The following is a 17,909-nucleotide window of genomic DNA, read 5'->3' on the forward strand; positions in this document are numbered from 1 at the left end:
AAGAGATATCGTGATCCAGGTTTTAACAAGCAGCTAACATCAGGAGTGGGCATATGTATGGGAAAGGGCAATTCTTCCTATATGAACAAAGCCAAGGGGTAGACATCCAGTCACGCGCCGCCAAATGACGCTTTCGTGAGACTGACGATGACGATCTTTGTTGTGTATACGTGAAAGTCACCCCCGATGCCTTACAGAACACACTGACACAATCACATTTGTTTGATGAGCAGAGTGCAGTAAATACGGACAGTGGTGCCTTTTTTCACGATTTGTCCGTACTCATATCTTTGTGCCCAAGTTGGGAATTACTCATTCATTATATTTATAACTGACGTCCATTATATTGTCACCCAAAAGATTCAATTGCTGCGTATGAAACAATGTTTTGACTTTTCATCTGCTGTGCACGATTTTTGTGTAAAACGTCATCGCCGAAAAACGCTAACGTAATACGCATCATCTAAATATAGGACACTGCAGCAGTGACGCCATGCGGCAGAGTAGTTTGACAAGTGCAGTCGGTAAGATATGAGTGGGTATCCTTTGACAGATGGTTGTTTAATGAATGAAAACTAAAATGATTTTATCAGGATGTTTATAGGTTTACCGCACATTAGTCCTACATCGCCGAAAACAGACGAAACAGGTGTAAACTGTAACCCATCCAGAAGTAACATAACGCCTCTTTAATCTATAAACTGTAACAATTTATTATTACTTGGGATTATAATAGTATCAATACAAACGTGTTTGAAGGCTAAAGTCAATGGCTTGTATTTATGAGAGAGTATTAGCAATACCATAACACGTCCCAAAGTTTCATTTAAAATATATAAACATTGGAAAACTTAAATTTACTTTTACCTAAAAGTGACTAAGGACACAAGCTTAACAGAAAAATATTTATATGTCAGAGGCCATTGTTGGTATTATGAAAGAATTTGGTCTAATTTGTTAATTTGATTTACTAATCAACCTTACAATATAGAAACGGGGTCACATCAAACTTACCTATTGACTGATGATGACACCACTTGCAAGATCGATAGCATTTGATTCGATAGCCCAGAATGAACATTTGATTCGATAGCCCAGAATAAACATTGGATCAGATAGCCTGACATGAACATTTGCCACAAGAACACCCCTTCTCCATATATCTATTCGCTGAATTACGTGTTTAAACAGAAAAGTCCTATTGAAAGCGTTGTAGATTTGTCCTTCTTTTGTGAAATATGGAAAGCAATTTATGGATTACAATTTCCTTTATTTCGCCAGTGCCTGACAACAGTAAAAGAATCTGTCTCGAAACGCCGCACGCTTGTCAATATTGTACTTCCAAACTTCTAAAATGCCTCTCAAAGAAGCTTCTTTTGTTTACGTGAGTGCTGTATAGATGAGAGCCTTCTTTGTGTCGGTCATTTCAATGTTCTCGCCACTGACCAACTTCATCTGCACACTGTAATTGCATTCTCTGGACCCAACTCCGAACATCGGATAAAGTAATTCTGTGAACGAGACATAAAATTTAGCCAAAACGGCGTTATTGTTGAGATCAATGAACGCGAGCCTTCTCCCCCCGACATCCAGCACCACGCCATATGAGAGCGTGGTTTGCGTACCGGGGACGCCAGACAGAGTGTTGGTTGAACAGAGAATGTGCCGGCCTTCATCGTAAACACGGGTACAGAAGCCCCGATGTTGGGGACAGTCCACAACACAGATACTCCAGGCACGGGGCTGGTAACACGTCCACACATTCCGGTCCACCTGTTTCTTCTCTACCACCGACATTTCAACAGCGGGCCATCCCACACCCACCTCCACCGTCACATCAGTCTGTGTTTCCCAGTACCGGGGGGCGGCAGAGACGCAGTCAAGGTTGGATGAATAAGGAGTCACAAGGATAGGGGTGGAGCTGCAGGTGCCCCGGTACTTGCACAGTCTGCCACTATCCTGCTCCAGTGGGCGTCCGACCGGCGGTGAGTTGACCAGCTCGCCGTCTGTGTTGACGTGGCATTGCCACGTGTTCGCCCTGGAGCTGTCCAGTTGAAGTTTAGGACCTGTAAGATATTACTGTGGTTCAATAGATTAATAAGACTTTATGGATGGGTGGGGGGATAAATATTAATGGACACTACGTTTGGTTAATGTGGCTACCTAGGTAATATTAAAGTTGTTGATGCATTGCTTTGTTCACCTCCTTACTCCAACTGTATGGAGTATATCTATGTAACAGATAATGATCATCCTAACGCACAGACCTAATTTGGACCTACGTTTGAAATATAAGACGGAATAGTCCCCATTGACGACCTGTTAGCCGCCTTACAACAACTAAATCTGTGCTAACTTGAATACAAGAGCAGGGCCCAGTTCCACAAAGCCATCTTAGTACTGCAATTATCGTAAGTCCATGTTGAAGAATGGTAGTTACGATCGTCGTATAAGGTCGCTTTGTGCAAATGAAACCCTGAACTTCTAACCCCGTATTAAATATGATTCGTTAGGTCCGAGCCACAAATGTTCGTTGCAATACATCATTCGTAAGCTACTGATAAACGATATAGTTACGACAGTTCGTAACATTACGAACACTTTGTGAATCGAGCCCCACAACTTAAACCTATAATAGATCGGTCATAGATTATGATCATGGGCCCCGTGCCGCATCTGAACTCTACTAAGTATCGTAAGCCTGCGTTAAGGTATGGGAGTTACATAAACGCTGAGATCGCCTATTAACAAAGACCCTGCCTGGTCCTCTTTAAACGAAGCGATTCTGACTCACTGCTGTTTGAGAGACTCCTATTTGAACATTAAAGTCCAAATATAACATTTTGATGTTATTACAGAAATCAAGCCGAAGGCTATGGTAAAATATTTTCTACAGTCGCTGTGATGCAGCTGAATGATGTCTTAGAGGAAGATGTACTCACATGAAATCTGCAACGACTGTTGAGAGTCTACATTTCCAACGACATAGACCGATCCACCAAACGCTGTAAAGTGTGAAATGCAAAACTGAGGGTCACGTCCACAAAGCCTTCGTATGCGAAATTCGTAAGCCTATGATAAACTATAGAGCTAGGACAGGTCGTAACGCTACGAATGCTTCGTGGATCGGAACCCAGTTTTATATAAAAAGAAACCAAATGCAAATTAAGGTTTGAAAGCAATGCAATCACAGAAACAAATAGATAATAAGTGATAACGATGAAATATTTTAGATCTGATTTCGATAAATAGAAAAGCACCTGCATGAGTTACTGTAGCTACTCTTGCAGGTCTCAAACCGATGTCAGGATTATTCATTATCCTCTAAAGCTCAAGTGATATTCCTTTATAACACCATTGAATAGCGTGTAACAGCAGTTTTATTGTAATGTCTTAATAGTTCGCACTGTGTTACAAATCGATGATTTTGTCATCGATGCCTACCATGAAGTCACTTGTCTAGTAAGTCGTTGACAAACGTCTCACGTATTAAATGGCTTGTTTTGTTACAAATCGATTTGGGTAACTTAAATTAGGTAATACTCAGTCATCGTTGGTAATGGTGAAGTGTCAACTTATTATGAAACAGGAAGAATAAAAGAGTTTTACCAGCTGTATAGTGTTGAGTCGATCGGCCAGTGGTGCATTGTTAAATGTTGCAGCACGATCTCGCATGTGAAAATCCCGTTTCGCTTCTACAGCACGAATACCTTATCACTTATGTGAATATTACAGCACCAATAGCTATCATCCACTCTGTTCCAGTGAAGTGCGAGGGGAGTGCTGGGTATTGAGTGTGTACATGCGTGTGTGTGTGTGTGTATGTGTGTGTGTGCGTGCGTGTGCGTGTGCGTTGTTGGAATAACCTTCTTCTACGTGTGTTTGCCCTGGAGGGTGGGGGTGGTTTGCTTTGGGTGGCGGAGGGTTACGCTGCTGAGTAGTATCTTCGTAATAATGTGTTTCTGTTCACAAGGGTAGAATGTGCGCATCCACGACACCAGACGCCACTTTGACGACGAGATTAAGATACGCAATGTCTGAACAGAACAAATACATAAGTCTTACCTCCCACTGTTTCCGACGCATTCATATATGTTGTTTGTTTAGACAGTGCTTGCCTGGAGACGCTGTGGGGTTTAAGCCCTCTGTACACACCCTGTACTGAGCCAGTGCTTGCCTGGAGACGCTGTGGGGTTTGAGCCCTATGTACACCTCCTGTACTGAGTCAGTGCTTGCCTGGAGACTCTGTGGGGTTTAAGCCCTGTGTACACACCCTGTACTGAGTCAGTGCTTAAACATCGCGAGACGCTGTGCTGGGTTTGTGAGCCTGAGACATGTATACCCCGAAAAACTAAAGTCAATGTTTCCCTGGAGACGCTGTGGGGTTGAAGCCCAAATGTACACACACCCTGTACTGAGTCAGTGCTTGCCTGGAGGCGCTGTGGGGTTTGACATGCATCGTGATCGGTTACACACCCTGTACTCAGCCAGTGAGCAGCTGTACTGAAGTTGTATTAATAAATAAATTCACCGTCTGTGCAGACAGGTCTATAAGTGTCAACTCGAGATGCAATATCGATACTTATGTAACAATGTTGCTTTGGCAGATAAAGCTTCTTTTGATATTAAGACATTATTCCAACATTTACTATTCCCCAAAGGGGAATATTACCAAAAGGTGCAACAACTATAAATATTTATATCTTTAATGAGATACCTGACTGATATTTGTATTAGTCGTTGCAATAATCATTAGTTTTGCAATAATCATTCAGAAGTAATATATGCAGATCGTTGTCAACATCTTCAAGGCTGCTGGTACGGGGTTAAACTTGACAGGTCCAAAACTCGAAACCTAGCCACTGACTTCTCTGCTAAATTGCAACTCAAACCGAAACAGTATTATCTATTTTTACGCCTGTAGCCTAGAGCTTATCTTCCACTCTAAGTACAAAGAAGATCCGACTGATATACGACCTCAGCTGACACTACAACTGCCTTTCTACGGTAACTGGGGTATCACTGGGTGTGGACAGCACCCGCAACTCATTCTTACACTTCACCATGAATGCGGAAGGTTATACTTTCCCTGCTACTCGGAACATTTGGACAAGCAAAATACACCCCCTATATCTACTGACCACATTCTTCACAGGGAAAGTCCAACATAGCATGGCTTTCTGGGAATGGAGCCCACGTGACCAGGGACAGGTGTAATGTGAAACCCATGTCCAGGCACCTTGGTCGTCTTGGTATAACCCATTAATGTTTAGGGCATGTTTACATTAAATCAAAGCCACTGTTACTTTAAAGGTTCTATCGACTGAAGGTAGTGCCAAGTTTAAACCAAGAAATTGAAAACGATTACGACCAGATAACAAATGTACACCATGTCAAGGAGGACTCTGAACCATCAAAGTGACGAGTTGCAACTTTGGCCTAAAGATTGAAACATGCATTCAAAATATGAGAAGATGCTGCGTCTCGGCTCGAGCTAAAGCATTAAAAGACCATCTCGTTATAAGATTGAAGCTGGTGTGTCACAGCTGGAGGTAGAACATTTAAAACCCATTGTGAAATAATAGGACATGGTGTATCTAACTGGAGCTCAAATAGTGAAAGACAAATTCACTATGATAGAAGATGATAACATAGTTTCACAATACAAACATAAAAACACTGACCCACGGTAACAACAAAAGTCACGTCTCAACAGGAGCTAAAACATTTAATGAGCAAGTAATAAACACCTCATGAGGTGGGTCTCAACTTCAGCTTAAGTTTAAACAGCAGGCAAACTGATCAGAATAGAAGATTGTGCTTCTAAACCCATAGTAAATATAGGTTGGAGCTGAAACTATAACATTCAAACTCTAACCCATAGTAAATATAGGTGGTGCCATCCAGTAAATAACCCATAGTAAATATAGGTGGTGCCATCCAGCTGAAACTAAAACATTCAAATACACACTTATATTAATCTCATGTGGCGCATCTTACCTAGATCAAAAACATGAAAAGAAAGACATGAATATCTACTGGACCTAAACTATTGAAAGATAAACCCAATATAATATAAAGAAGTAGAAGTTGGACCTGGCTAGCTATTCTCGAAACGTTCGTAGCCCTACAAACAATGTAACCGACGTCACGATGTATGCCAGTTGTCATCGCCTCGTACAGCCTCCTACAGTAAACTACTCCGTAGCACCCCGTTTCTTGGTTTGTAGTTGCTTCACTCGGCTAACATCACTGGTGGAAACATTGCGTTTATGTTTTTCGAGAGATATAATGTCTCAGTTCGACTCACAATTAAACAGCGACACGGCAACGTTCGCAATGTTTATATTCCCACAATGCATATAAGTTGTAGAATGAATGAATTCACGTGTATGTTATGAATGAAAAGGTAGTTCCGTCACAACGTGACCTAATTGAGAGGTCATCGGTTATTCAATCAAATCGTTAGAATCTCAGGTCAAGTCGTTACGACACAGGTCAACGCGATACGACACTCGTGTGACGTACGAGATTAGTATGCAACTACCCATACGTTGACCACGTGGGTAATAAAGCTGATTATGATATGATTTGACGTTTCTAAACTTGAGCTAAAACATAAAATAGCGAACCAAACTCATTACAAAGCGATGATGAGTCTAAAGCTGGATCTAAAATGTTAGCGACATTAAGAGAACGTTAGTGGACAATTGTAACTGTCATAATCAACAGTGAAAGCATACACCCGTTAAAAAAGCATCCTAAGACACCTTAATCTGGCATACGTCTTGACTTTTCAGGGTCGAAACTCGCAAACATTTCAGCCAACCATAAAACTTGCCCAAGCAAAACTTTCTGTCTGGATAATGTATCTTAACCATCTCAGTGACACGTCTCAAGCTAGCGCCGGAAACGGAAGGTCGCCGGTTCGATCCTCGATTCAATAGACATAAAAATGAAAAAGAATGATACATCATCTTGCGCCTAATAGTTATTTAAATCTAATAGTAGAAACCGAAATATATTGCATAATTTCAATAATTACATTCACCAAAATTGCGAACAATAGAATATATATAATATAATCCGGTTTAACGCATTCTCGCTAAATTTAAAAAATACAAAATACAAAAATACACCAAATATAACACCCCGTAATACAAATAAATATGAGCGTATTAGTGAAAATGAAAAAATATTTCAAACTGGTGCTTGCAAAATTGCGCATCCGCCGGTATACATCTACTGCATAATAATTCATCGGAAACTCTCAACAATGTTGGGATTATGCAATGACATAGCCAGTAGAGATGAAACACCAGTGAGCGGAGCTTATACGCACTCGCTGAGCTAGACAACCGTGTTGCTATGCAGGCGTCATAGGGCATTGTTTCGAGAACGTGCTTTCGAACAAAATCACATAAAATTACGTAAAAGGGTATTATGACGTTTTTTTAAAGTTTGTGATGCTGTATTCTAAAGGTATGCCGATAAAAATCAGTGAAAATTGGCGAATTCTTAACAAAACTTTACACCAAAACGGAGCTGTTCACATGCACGATATTTGCACATGCTCTTCAACAATTTAATGCATGATCCTCGTCCAATTTGTGCAGGTTTGCAGTTGGTTCCCCCAAGTTAGTAGAGAAGTCAATTTTCGATGTAACCATATAATATACATAACATATAGTGACAGTTTTAAGTGAGTCATTTGATGGGAAGTATACGATACCGAGCATGTCGTCGACAATTCATATCTCATCTCAGTCTTCACTGAACCAATCTATTTTTACAAAAGTTTGCAAAGTTACCCAGATTACAAACTTTTGCAGGAATGATTATTTCAATGTTCTACTTTCAAATACATAGAATGCATAGAATACTAAACATTTATGGTTCACCTACTGTTATAATGGTACTTTTGTTTTATTCGCCCATGACCTGTCCTGCATAATAACTCCATATATCACAGTAGGAGGCTGATGTATTTCATCCCGTCACCATGATGCACAGTGTACATGGTGAAACTGGCACAGGGTCGGTGTCACTCGACAAAGAATCAGGGCCTCCTTTCACAAAGCACTAAGGTGATCGGAAGTCACTAAGGTAACCTAACAATGGGAGTTAAAGGTTAACCTTAGTAAAGGTTGCTTCGTGACAGGAGCCCCAGTTTGATAAAATTCGGGATAAGGCTAAAAAACACAAGAAAAGTTATTCATATTGTATTTGTATGGGTTCACGATTAATCCATTAATATATATAACCCACGAACTTCAATATCAAAACAATTCATCAGCATCGGAAATCAGATATCAACATCTAAATCTTACTTGAAAATCTAAATTTGATAATTGCAAGTAGCAAGGTCATGCGTTCCATGCATCAGGGTCACATATCAACAAGCCTCTGACATGTATTAATAACTTTGACAACTGTAAATGTCAGTTACTTATGAAAAGTTATATTACAAAGACTGGTGGAATGAGCAATCCTTAGAACCCACTAATAATTTACGGGACACCCAGATATGGATCGAGGGTTGATACGGGGCATGGTATGGAAAACAGAGGGTCCTACTTCTATCACTAAAGGTAAGACTACAGAATACTAACCGACCTGTCAGAAAATGATCTTGCCAATAAGGTTGATACCAGAGATGGTTTTCCCGTCGATTTCCAGGCTGTCCCGCTGCTCTCCAACAGGCATCAGTCACCATAAAACATGTTCACACTTGAATCATTCTTCTTTCCATGTTCACGTCTTTTCATACTGTCCATATATTGCAAGTGGAAATTTCTACATTTCCTATTCGAGTCGAGTTCATTTCCGAGTCGAGTTCACCACTCTTGGAGACAAGCTAGGAAGCAAGTGTGTTATTCAGCTGACATGGAAGATCTAACAGTTGACCGTTAACAAGATGACGTCATATTCATGACATCATCTAATAAATGACAACGCCTTTGTATTGTGACGTCATAAACGATCTATGCCCTTGCATGAAATGCTTTGCGAACTGTTTCGTGTTACCATGCCCCTGCGGTCCTGCCTGATGTACACAGTGACGTGTCGCTATTATCGGGTAACTAAAGCCTACATATCAAGACTGATATACATTATATAGCGATAACAGTGGGTAATAGTAAGCCGTCCTTGGTAGCAGAAAAAAACAAATGTCCTCACATCCCCTCAAACACTCCATTGGATCGGTATTAGCAGATGGGGTTAGACTAAATTTTCGTCAAGGAAATAGAGTTATCTTATTTGCAACTATATGTGTGGAAAATATATATATAACAAAATCCAGATGGAACCCAGACATGCAGCTTAGATCCGGATTAGAACTGATTTTCAGCAATCCATACTTTTAGAAGCGAATAACGTAATCGGGTGGTTTTACTTGTGTTTATCAATTTTGACGAATGTTGCACCATTATTAACAGAGTAGAGGCCTTCAGATGTAATGAAATTTGCACATATTACTCATGGCATGGGTCGTTTTAAATATTTACCTGTATTTGTCGAAGTCGGAGGAAGACGACACGCGTGTTCAGTAATTTAAGATCTCACCTATTTTTCGTCCATAGTATAGGCCTACATTTCAGAATCTTGTTTTCGTTTGGAATCAGCTAAAGGTATTTCAAAAAGAATATTTCAAAGCACATAACAGCATATTCAGTATTGTACTTTTCCTTGTTCATACAATAAAAGATGGAAAGAAAGCTCCATTTGTTTGGAACAATAAAGATAATGGTGGTGGGTCGTGAGTACGGTTTTAAAGTCGCTTTTAGCAATATTCCTGCATTATCACGGCGGGGGGACACCAGAAATGGGCTTCACACATTGTATCCACGTGGGGAATCGAACTCAGGTCTTCGGCGTGACGAGCGAACGCTTTAACCACTAGGCTCCCCCATGGCCCCATGGATAACGGTGTATGGTTTGATCAATGAGTACGTGGCATAGTTTATATATACAATGTACGTAATTAATTATTTAGTTTATATAAAAGTAAATAATGAGATTAATTTCATGAAAATATGTGCAAAAGATATGCAAAAGCTACATAATAGTATTGAAACTGTTGTACAATAATCGTGAGTACTCCTATTCAAACAACCTTTACCGCTAAGAAATTACCAAATACGTGGTTGACTGTTGTACATGTATATTAACAACATCATGACCGGTGACCGATAAGTACCGACCGATATGCATGATTTTGCGAGAGACCTTTCGCTGAATCAGGGTTCGTTTGCACATATATTTATGATGTAAGTGTTCAGAAACATTGGACTATTATTATTGCATTTTGTTATTTGTTTGTCATTGTAACCAAGAGAAGAAGTTAGATATGTCGATAAACACCGTTGTTGTTGAGTCGGCTTTTGTTGGTGTGCGTGATTTTGTGTGAGTCATGGTGTCACGCAGGACGGAAATTCTGCCAGTTTCGTTTGAATTTACGAAATCATTGTGATACATATATTCTAAATTCCCTAATTCTTGCCATGATACTTCTCCCATGATGTTTTAATAATATTGAGAAAATAATATTGTATGCTATACGAATAGACGAATGGACATCTCAAAATTGGATAATGCCAAACAGTGTAGTACAGGGTCGTGCAAAAAGTATTCGGACATTTGACGAAATTTCAATTGACTTACATGTTAATTTAGTGTAGCATAAATAATTTTCATGAATTTTATTTTCGTAAGATCCAAGTCAAAATTGACACATTTGTGAGGAATCATCTTACCTACAATCACATAATTTCTGTTTAATTTCCCGTTGCTTATTTATCGAAAGGCAACCATTTAATCAACATATGTACAGTGCCGTGAACTCCTTTAACATGGCGGCCTATAGGATTGTGTATTGTGGAGCCATACGTAAGTTGATAAATGTGATGTCAATAGTTAAATAGTGGTCGGATAATTGAACTGAAATTATGTGCGCAGAGCAGAGATGCTTTCAAATTTGCCTGTCAAATTTTACAAAGATCCATCCTAAACTCACTTCATGAAAATTATTTATGCTACACTGAAATAGCATGTAAGTCTATGGAAATTACGTCCAGTCTCCGAATACTTTTTGCACGGGTCTGTATCTGATTTCTTTCTTTGTTTACATGTCGAACAAGCAGTCTTCCGAACACAGCGTTCGTTTTCATACCCATTGGTGGATCCAGTGTGTGTGTGTGTGTGTGTGTGTGTGTGTGTGTGAGTGAGAGAGAGAGAGAGAGAGAGAAGGGGGTTCGACACACCCCACCCCCACCCACCCCCGGACCACATTGAAGATTTTTGTTTGCGTTGGCGGAGCCAATGGGGGGTTCAGGGTGTTCGAAACACACACACACATACCCTCGAAATTCCTGGATCCGCCCATGATACCTCAATTATTTTGCTTGATTTCATCGACTCATTTGATGTTGGTGACAAGGACCATTTGTTATTTGATTCTACAATGTATGAGGAATTCAGCGATGTATTTGTCGCAACTGAGTGTGAAATATACGTGATGTAATAGGCGTCTCATGACCAGACTACGTGAAGCGTGATTTTGCAAACACTATTCATTATCCAACATTTTCATTTCATTTCATGTGTCAATTCAAAATATGCACACACACAAATAATGGAGATTTCGTAATGTGTCACAAATGGCGAGATTTGCAGTGTACCTAGTTCTCAGAGGTCAGCAATTTTGTTTTGCCTAAAATGATATAGAGTCATATCAAGTGACAAGCGGTTTCAGAATTCAAGTGATGTTTGGTTGTTTGCGTGATCTATTCCGAATTATATTCGACTTCAAAATGAAGCCTGAAGAGGTTAAACAACAAATAAACAAATAAGACAAGGATGGAACAGATGCAAAGGGCGCTTGTAAACGTATTCCAAAGTTACATTCCTTTTTCAACTTATCTCTGGGACATACATGTAGATTACAGACTATAACAGAAAGTTCGTCATTGTCACAAGCCTGGACAATGCTTTTGCTGAATGGTGAAAGCAACGGTGTAAGTTATTCTACATACGACTCCATGACTTGGCTTATACCTCATGTCTTTGGGGTGTTTTTTTTCAGTTAAACAAATTGCACAACTATATTACAATGCTTTAAAGCCTTCGCTGGTCGCGAACACACGGGTCGATTGTTCACATGTATACAGTGTGTAACGTTTGTCCCGTTTTGAAATTGCAAAGGCGGCTTAAAATAATGCTCACTCCTAATCAGCAATATGCAAATAACATTTTGTCCCAAGCGTGGTGTGCAAATAAACTGTTTTGTATCGACTATAACATAAAGATAAATATCGACATCAGTAAATTGTCACAACTAACGCTCAATTAAACCCTCAACTTATTCACGCACTTTCAACTAAATGTAGGTGGAGAAGTGATGAATATATATTTATAAAAATAACGGTTCCCCCATGGATTGTTTAATTATATATTTCTGCACTTACCTTGTCGCTTTGTTCAACGTCCTCCCAAGAACAGCAAAACACTGCAGGGCAGGAAATCGCGTTGAAACACATTTCTTCGTCAATATTCTTCACAAAGCATAAACATTAAAATGCAGCGTTCACGGTAGTGACAACCGGGTCTAAGTAGACTGTAATCTCGATTTTGAATGGATTCTTAACGAGATGTTCGAACTAGTTTGACATGCATCGGTGCTTTTGATAAATTTAGTCACGTCTGCTTCCATCTATGAAGTCTGGATTACGCGCATGTAAAACTCATGCAGCGGAAGTGTGTTCTGATTGGTTAAACTCGTAACCATGACACCAAGTGACAATTCTGATCAACACCTGCTTGAAATATACAACACCTTTGACTAGATTTGACATTTGTTTATATAGGTAATCTCAACCGACGAAGCCAGTGGTAGTGGGTTGTCTAGCGCGGTTAGAGCGTTGACTTGTCACACTGATTTGCCAGATGGCTACAGCATGTATTAACGTCCCTTTCTGGGATATGTTTGGGTTTTGTTAATTGCGAATTTCTCACATGGGTTTTAATTGATAAAAACTGTATTTCTAGGTATTCATCATAATGATCATTATAATAGACTGAAGGTATAATAGTGTGGATAGCTTAGCGGAAGTTGTAAAGCTCCTTGTCATTTAATGCAGCAATAACATTATGATGATTATGAATAAAAAAGAGAACTATGAACGTAGAGATTTTAATTATTATATAACCGAAAATTGACACAACTGTTGATAAAGTGTGTCCGTTTTATCACCTGACAATGTACATGTGAGTTTGTGCTCCAAAAGCCAACTTATCAAATTTAAACGATGTCTTCGATATCCATCAGTTGTGCATTGTGTGAATAATCTTTTCTTTAGATTAGATTAAGTTAGGTTATATTTTTTAAGAATAAAACCACGTCGGTGTACTTTAAGTGCTAATTTTTTTGGATATAATATAATTATCTTACCTAAGAAAATTAGCATAAAAAATCATACATACGATAAGATCAGAAGAGATAGTCTTTGGAATGAATGCAACTCTGTGCTGTAGATAATATGCAGCACTACAAGCACGTGCTGACATTTTGAAAAACTAAAAATAAATATGAAAATTGTGAAAAGAGGTGTTGTGGTGTGTTAATTCAGTTGTTAGTTTTAGTTACGTGATGTTTCGTTAATGTTTAAGGCGGTGGGGTAGGCTGGTGGTTAAAACGTTAGCTCGTGACGCTGCAGAGGACACAGGTTCGATCCATACATTTCTGGCGTCCGATTCCGTGATGTTTTTGGTAAATTGCTGAATGGTTGTGAATTATACCCATTCACACAGTTTCGTTATTATAGCGATTATCCTGACTACCAGTACGAAAATGACCGTTGATGAGTCGACTGGAAATAGTTCTTTGCTTGTTGCATATGGCCACAAGGATTGAACTGTTCTATACACTTACAGTGGCAACGTTGTAAAGTCCAGAGCGTGATGCATAGTATATATTTTGTTGTATCCAATATGGCCCGTGAAGATCCGGGTTATAATTGATCTTCAGTAACCCACGCTTGACGCTTCGTTAGTGTCACAGCCTTAATAAGTTTCAAACATGTTACATGACTAACATATTGTCGACCTAGTCTTTGGCATGACCTGAAATCTTGCCCACGAAGATCCGGGTTAGAATTGGTCTTCAGTAACCCAATCTTGTCGCAAGAGGCGACTTACGGGATCGGGTGGTCAGGCTCGCTGACTTGGTTGACACATGTCATCGTATCCCAGTTGTGTAAATCGATGCACATGCTGTTGATCACTGGACTGTCTGGTCCATCCATGATTATTTAGAGACCGCCGCCATACAGCTGGAATATTGCTGAGTGCGGCGTCATTGACACTAACGTCATTCACACACTCATTACATCCAATATAAATGTTTCCTAGCCCACCGATTATATGGTTAACAATATGCAAAATAAAGAAATATTGAAAGTGTTTGTTTACGTTTTCATTTCGAACAGCCAATTCGAGTTTTCAGAAAAGTCACTGTTATAAGAACTTACTGAAAAATGCCCAATCCGCACATCGAATCGCGTCGTCATAGGCGATGATACCAGAATATGTGTGTTTGCGTGCGTGCGTGAGTGAGTGCGTGCGTGTGTGTGTAAGAAAAATAAACTTTGTAAGACTGATGATATATATCGGTATTCAAAATGTTCTGAATACTTTGCGAGCCAAGGATAAACAGAAGAGATGGTATAAGTAAAAATTATAATAAAAATATAGAACCAAGCAGCCTTGGCTTCTTCTTGACACTGCGGATTATTCATTATATACATGTCGTTAACCCTTTCTTCAAAACAGCAAAAGGAAAATTATTATTCTCTAATTCAAATATTTTACGCATCATTTTATGGTTCGAATGGGGTATACGTTTGATAATCCAAGGGTGGTGTAGTTCATATACATGTAATAGAATGTTTGTCTTATGCATTGTTTGAGAGTATGAAATTTACTTGATATGATGACATGTGCCAACCAAGTCAGCAAGCCTGACCATCCGACCCCGTTAGTCGCCTCTTGCGACAAGCATGGGTTACTGAAGACTAATTCCGACCCGGATCTTCCTGGGCAAGATTTCATGCCATACCACAGACTAGGTCGACAATTTGTCAGTCATGTTAATTGTTTATTTTTTTTATTTACCATTTTTTAACGCATGTATAGGTACAGTACATGTAGTCAATGTGTGACGTTGAATGGTGCTGATATACAAGGTATACAAAACAATCAATGATGTTTCTATAGAAACAGTCTGCAAATGCCATCAGATGGCACCATAACTTCACTTATTTATGGCTACAATACATACGTTAGCAGGGGCGGATACAGGATTTTCGTTTGGGGTGGTGGTGGTGGTGTGTGTGTGTGGGGGGGTGCACCCCAATCCTCGGAACCCTGGGCATAAAACATGTAGTACATTTGGAACACTCTTGGGGGTGTGGGGGTGCGCACCCCCCCTCTGGATCCGCGCATGGTTAGTAGTCAGTGTGTGACGTTGATAGGTACAGTTGTGCTGATATACAAGGTATGTATGTATGTATGTATGTATGTATGTATGTATGTATGTATGTATGTATGTATGTATGTATGTATGTATGTATGTATGTATGTATGTATGTATGTATGTATGTATATGTGTGTGTGTGTGTGTGTGTATGTATGTATATATGTGTGTGGAGGGGGGAGGTTTGGGGTATGCGTTGTATCCATATGAAATAAGGATAACATAGCCAAAATTATTCATTCTTTCTCCTTATAGTGCTTGGAGAGTGCACGTAGAGATGACCAAAAGGAGAAGCCTTTGTCAACACCACAAGAAGAGGAATAAGCATATTTTGAAATGTCATAATAATTAATTATTTCCCTTTTCACATGACTGATAAAGGGTACAGTTGAATTTAAGTCATGTAAAATGTTTGAGACTTATTAAGTCTGTTTGGATTTTTTGGGGTCAAATTTAAATTTTAAGTGTATACTGTCTTAACTAGAAAGTAACCATTAATCAGAGAGAAAACATGAACTATCCACATCATCCTCATCATTACAAGTCACATAGTACTAGTGCACTAGACCTATTCTAAGTTCTAACACGGGTTAGGTTATAAATATGCAAAATTAAATTGAACAAATAATACGCTTTGTTCATTAAAACAAAGATAAACCGTTTTCTTTTCTTTAAACTGAATTTATTATGGAGAAAATCAATCTGCATATCATTGCATGTATATAAAACATACATCATGTAAAATCAGACAAAACATGTATACCGAAGGCTAATGAATGCACAGGTTTACAGACCTACACCTCAAGTCCTAAAGTGAAAATACATGACATAGTTATTTTTGTAGTTCAGTCATGACTGGGATGATCGCAACAATAAACTCATAAATATGTAAGCGTTCTTGGCACGAATTCCTATCTAGGTCCATATCATTATGTTAGGCAGGTAAGCAATGGAAATTCACCAGGTAAATGAGAACAGATGCCATTTATGTTATACTAATTTCCGCTCATACATGAACGCACTTTCGCGTCTGTCAGGATGCTTTAGGGGTCAAGCGAGTGTCATGAGGCTGGGTTTCGGCTCTACACATGCTACTAGAGCACTACGTCACAGCGCAGTGTGATCCGAGAACTAGCTAGAGATGTCAAACGTTGATTTACAGCTTCCTGGAGTCGAACTGTATCCATATTCATCTCCTGTGTCATTCCCAATAGTCAATGGTTACACACCTATGCTTATAATTATTGAATACCAAATATAAAGTGCTGAAGTTCCCTTTAATTAACTAGTGAACCGCTCACACATATTCTGTGCGTGCCTACAAAACCGGAAGCAGAGGTACTTGATTCGACGAAGCGAAGATTCGATGATTGAGTAGGGTACGATTTTTCTTCTAATTTATGCTTTTGTTTCATATATGCATAAGCGCAAATGGAGATTTAACAAGTGTCAGGTTTGAATTAATTTAAGAGCAACATTATGCACGTTCTGCATCTTCATGTATTGTGATTAATGGTAGATTTTCCGGTCCGTCTGCTGTGAGTGTCAGGGATCATTGTTCTGTCAGATATTAACAAGTATCGAGAGAAAACGAGGGTTCTGCTACCAAACGATATATTGAAGTCAGTCATAGAAATCCGCGGAATTTATTGTATTGCAGTTTTGGTGAATATCATTTTCCTGTGTTCAGGTTTTACTGAGACAGATTTAGAGAACACTTATTGAATGTGTCAAAGACCGAAAGAAAGTCTAAGATTTCCAGATTCCTTTGCTCAGACCAGCCTTCATGTTGTCAGTTTACACACATATACGTTTTCTTGCATTGTCCAGTCTGTGGTGTTTGTTTGAATACGGTTTAAGTGATGATGTCACATATATTGTTTGGTACGATTTTATTTTTAGAATCCGCTCGCCACCCAATAAATAAATATAAGAAAAGTGCTTTTGTATAACTCCACAGGGTTAGTTATGTCAGGGTAAGGATGGGTTATCACCAATCTTTTGCCCTTGAAACCATGGTTACATAATTGTTTGGAAACATATTCTGTATATGGCTCCAGAGATTATCTACATTTTAGAATTTAAAGTACGATACATTGTAATTTCACATTCTGGACAATTTTGACAGTGTTTAGTTCTTATGTGTCACTTAAGACCCTTGTACAACACATGAAAATATCACTGTTTTTTTGCAGTGTGGTAGCCGACGTGCCATGGAGCCAAAAGAGAAGAACAATGATATTGTTGAACCCACACAGTACATGGTGATGACCCTGGAGTCTGATATCCTCACCAAGCACAAGGCTAACACCACCTTCACTCCAGAGGAGACAGAGGTGAGAACTCTGCGTGGGAGAATAAGCAACTGATCAGTGGA

General features: G+C 39.3%; 2 protein-coding genes across 2 annotated transcripts in view; one reads left to right on the forward strand and one right to left on the reverse strand.

The window, feature by feature from the left end:
• Positions 1 to 924: 924 nt before the first annotated feature.
• Positions 925 to 4,287, reverse strand: LOC124279030. Its single transcript, XM_046714824.1, has 3 exons — positions 4,066 to 4,287; positions 2,943 to 3,005; positions 925 to 2,066 (listed from the first exon to the last, which is right to left on the reverse strand). Exons 1-3 carry the CDS (start codon positions 4,088 to 4,090, stop codon positions 1,381 to 1,383), a joined length of 774 nt encoding a protein of 257 aa, XP_046570780.1. The 5' UTR covers positions 4,091 to 4,287; the 3' UTR covers positions 925 to 1,380.
• A 12,385-nt stretch (positions 4,288 to 16,672) lies between these two features.
• LOC124279019 (probable serine/threonine-protein kinase kinX) overlaps positions 16,673 to 17,909 on the forward strand; it is a 28,122-nt gene continuing 26,885 nt past the window's right edge. The window contains exons 1-2 of the mRNA XM_046714815.1: positions 16,673 to 16,911; positions 17,728 to 17,868. Coding sequence (XP_046570771.1) covers positions 17,746 to 17,868 — 123 coding nt within the window. The 5' untranslated portion in view covers positions 16,673 to 16,911; positions 17,728 to 17,745. The remainder of the gene's footprint in view (positions 16,912 to 17,727; positions 17,869 to 17,909) is intronic.

Source organism: Haliotis rubra, unplaced genomic scaffold, assembly GCF_003918875.1.
Source record: "Haliotis rubra isolate DU_JTF1 unplaced genomic scaffold, ASM391887v1 Scf1066, whole genome shotgun sequence".
Lineage (NCBI taxonomy): Eukaryota > Metazoa > Mollusca > Gastropoda > Lepetellida > Haliotidae > Haliotis > Haliotis rubra.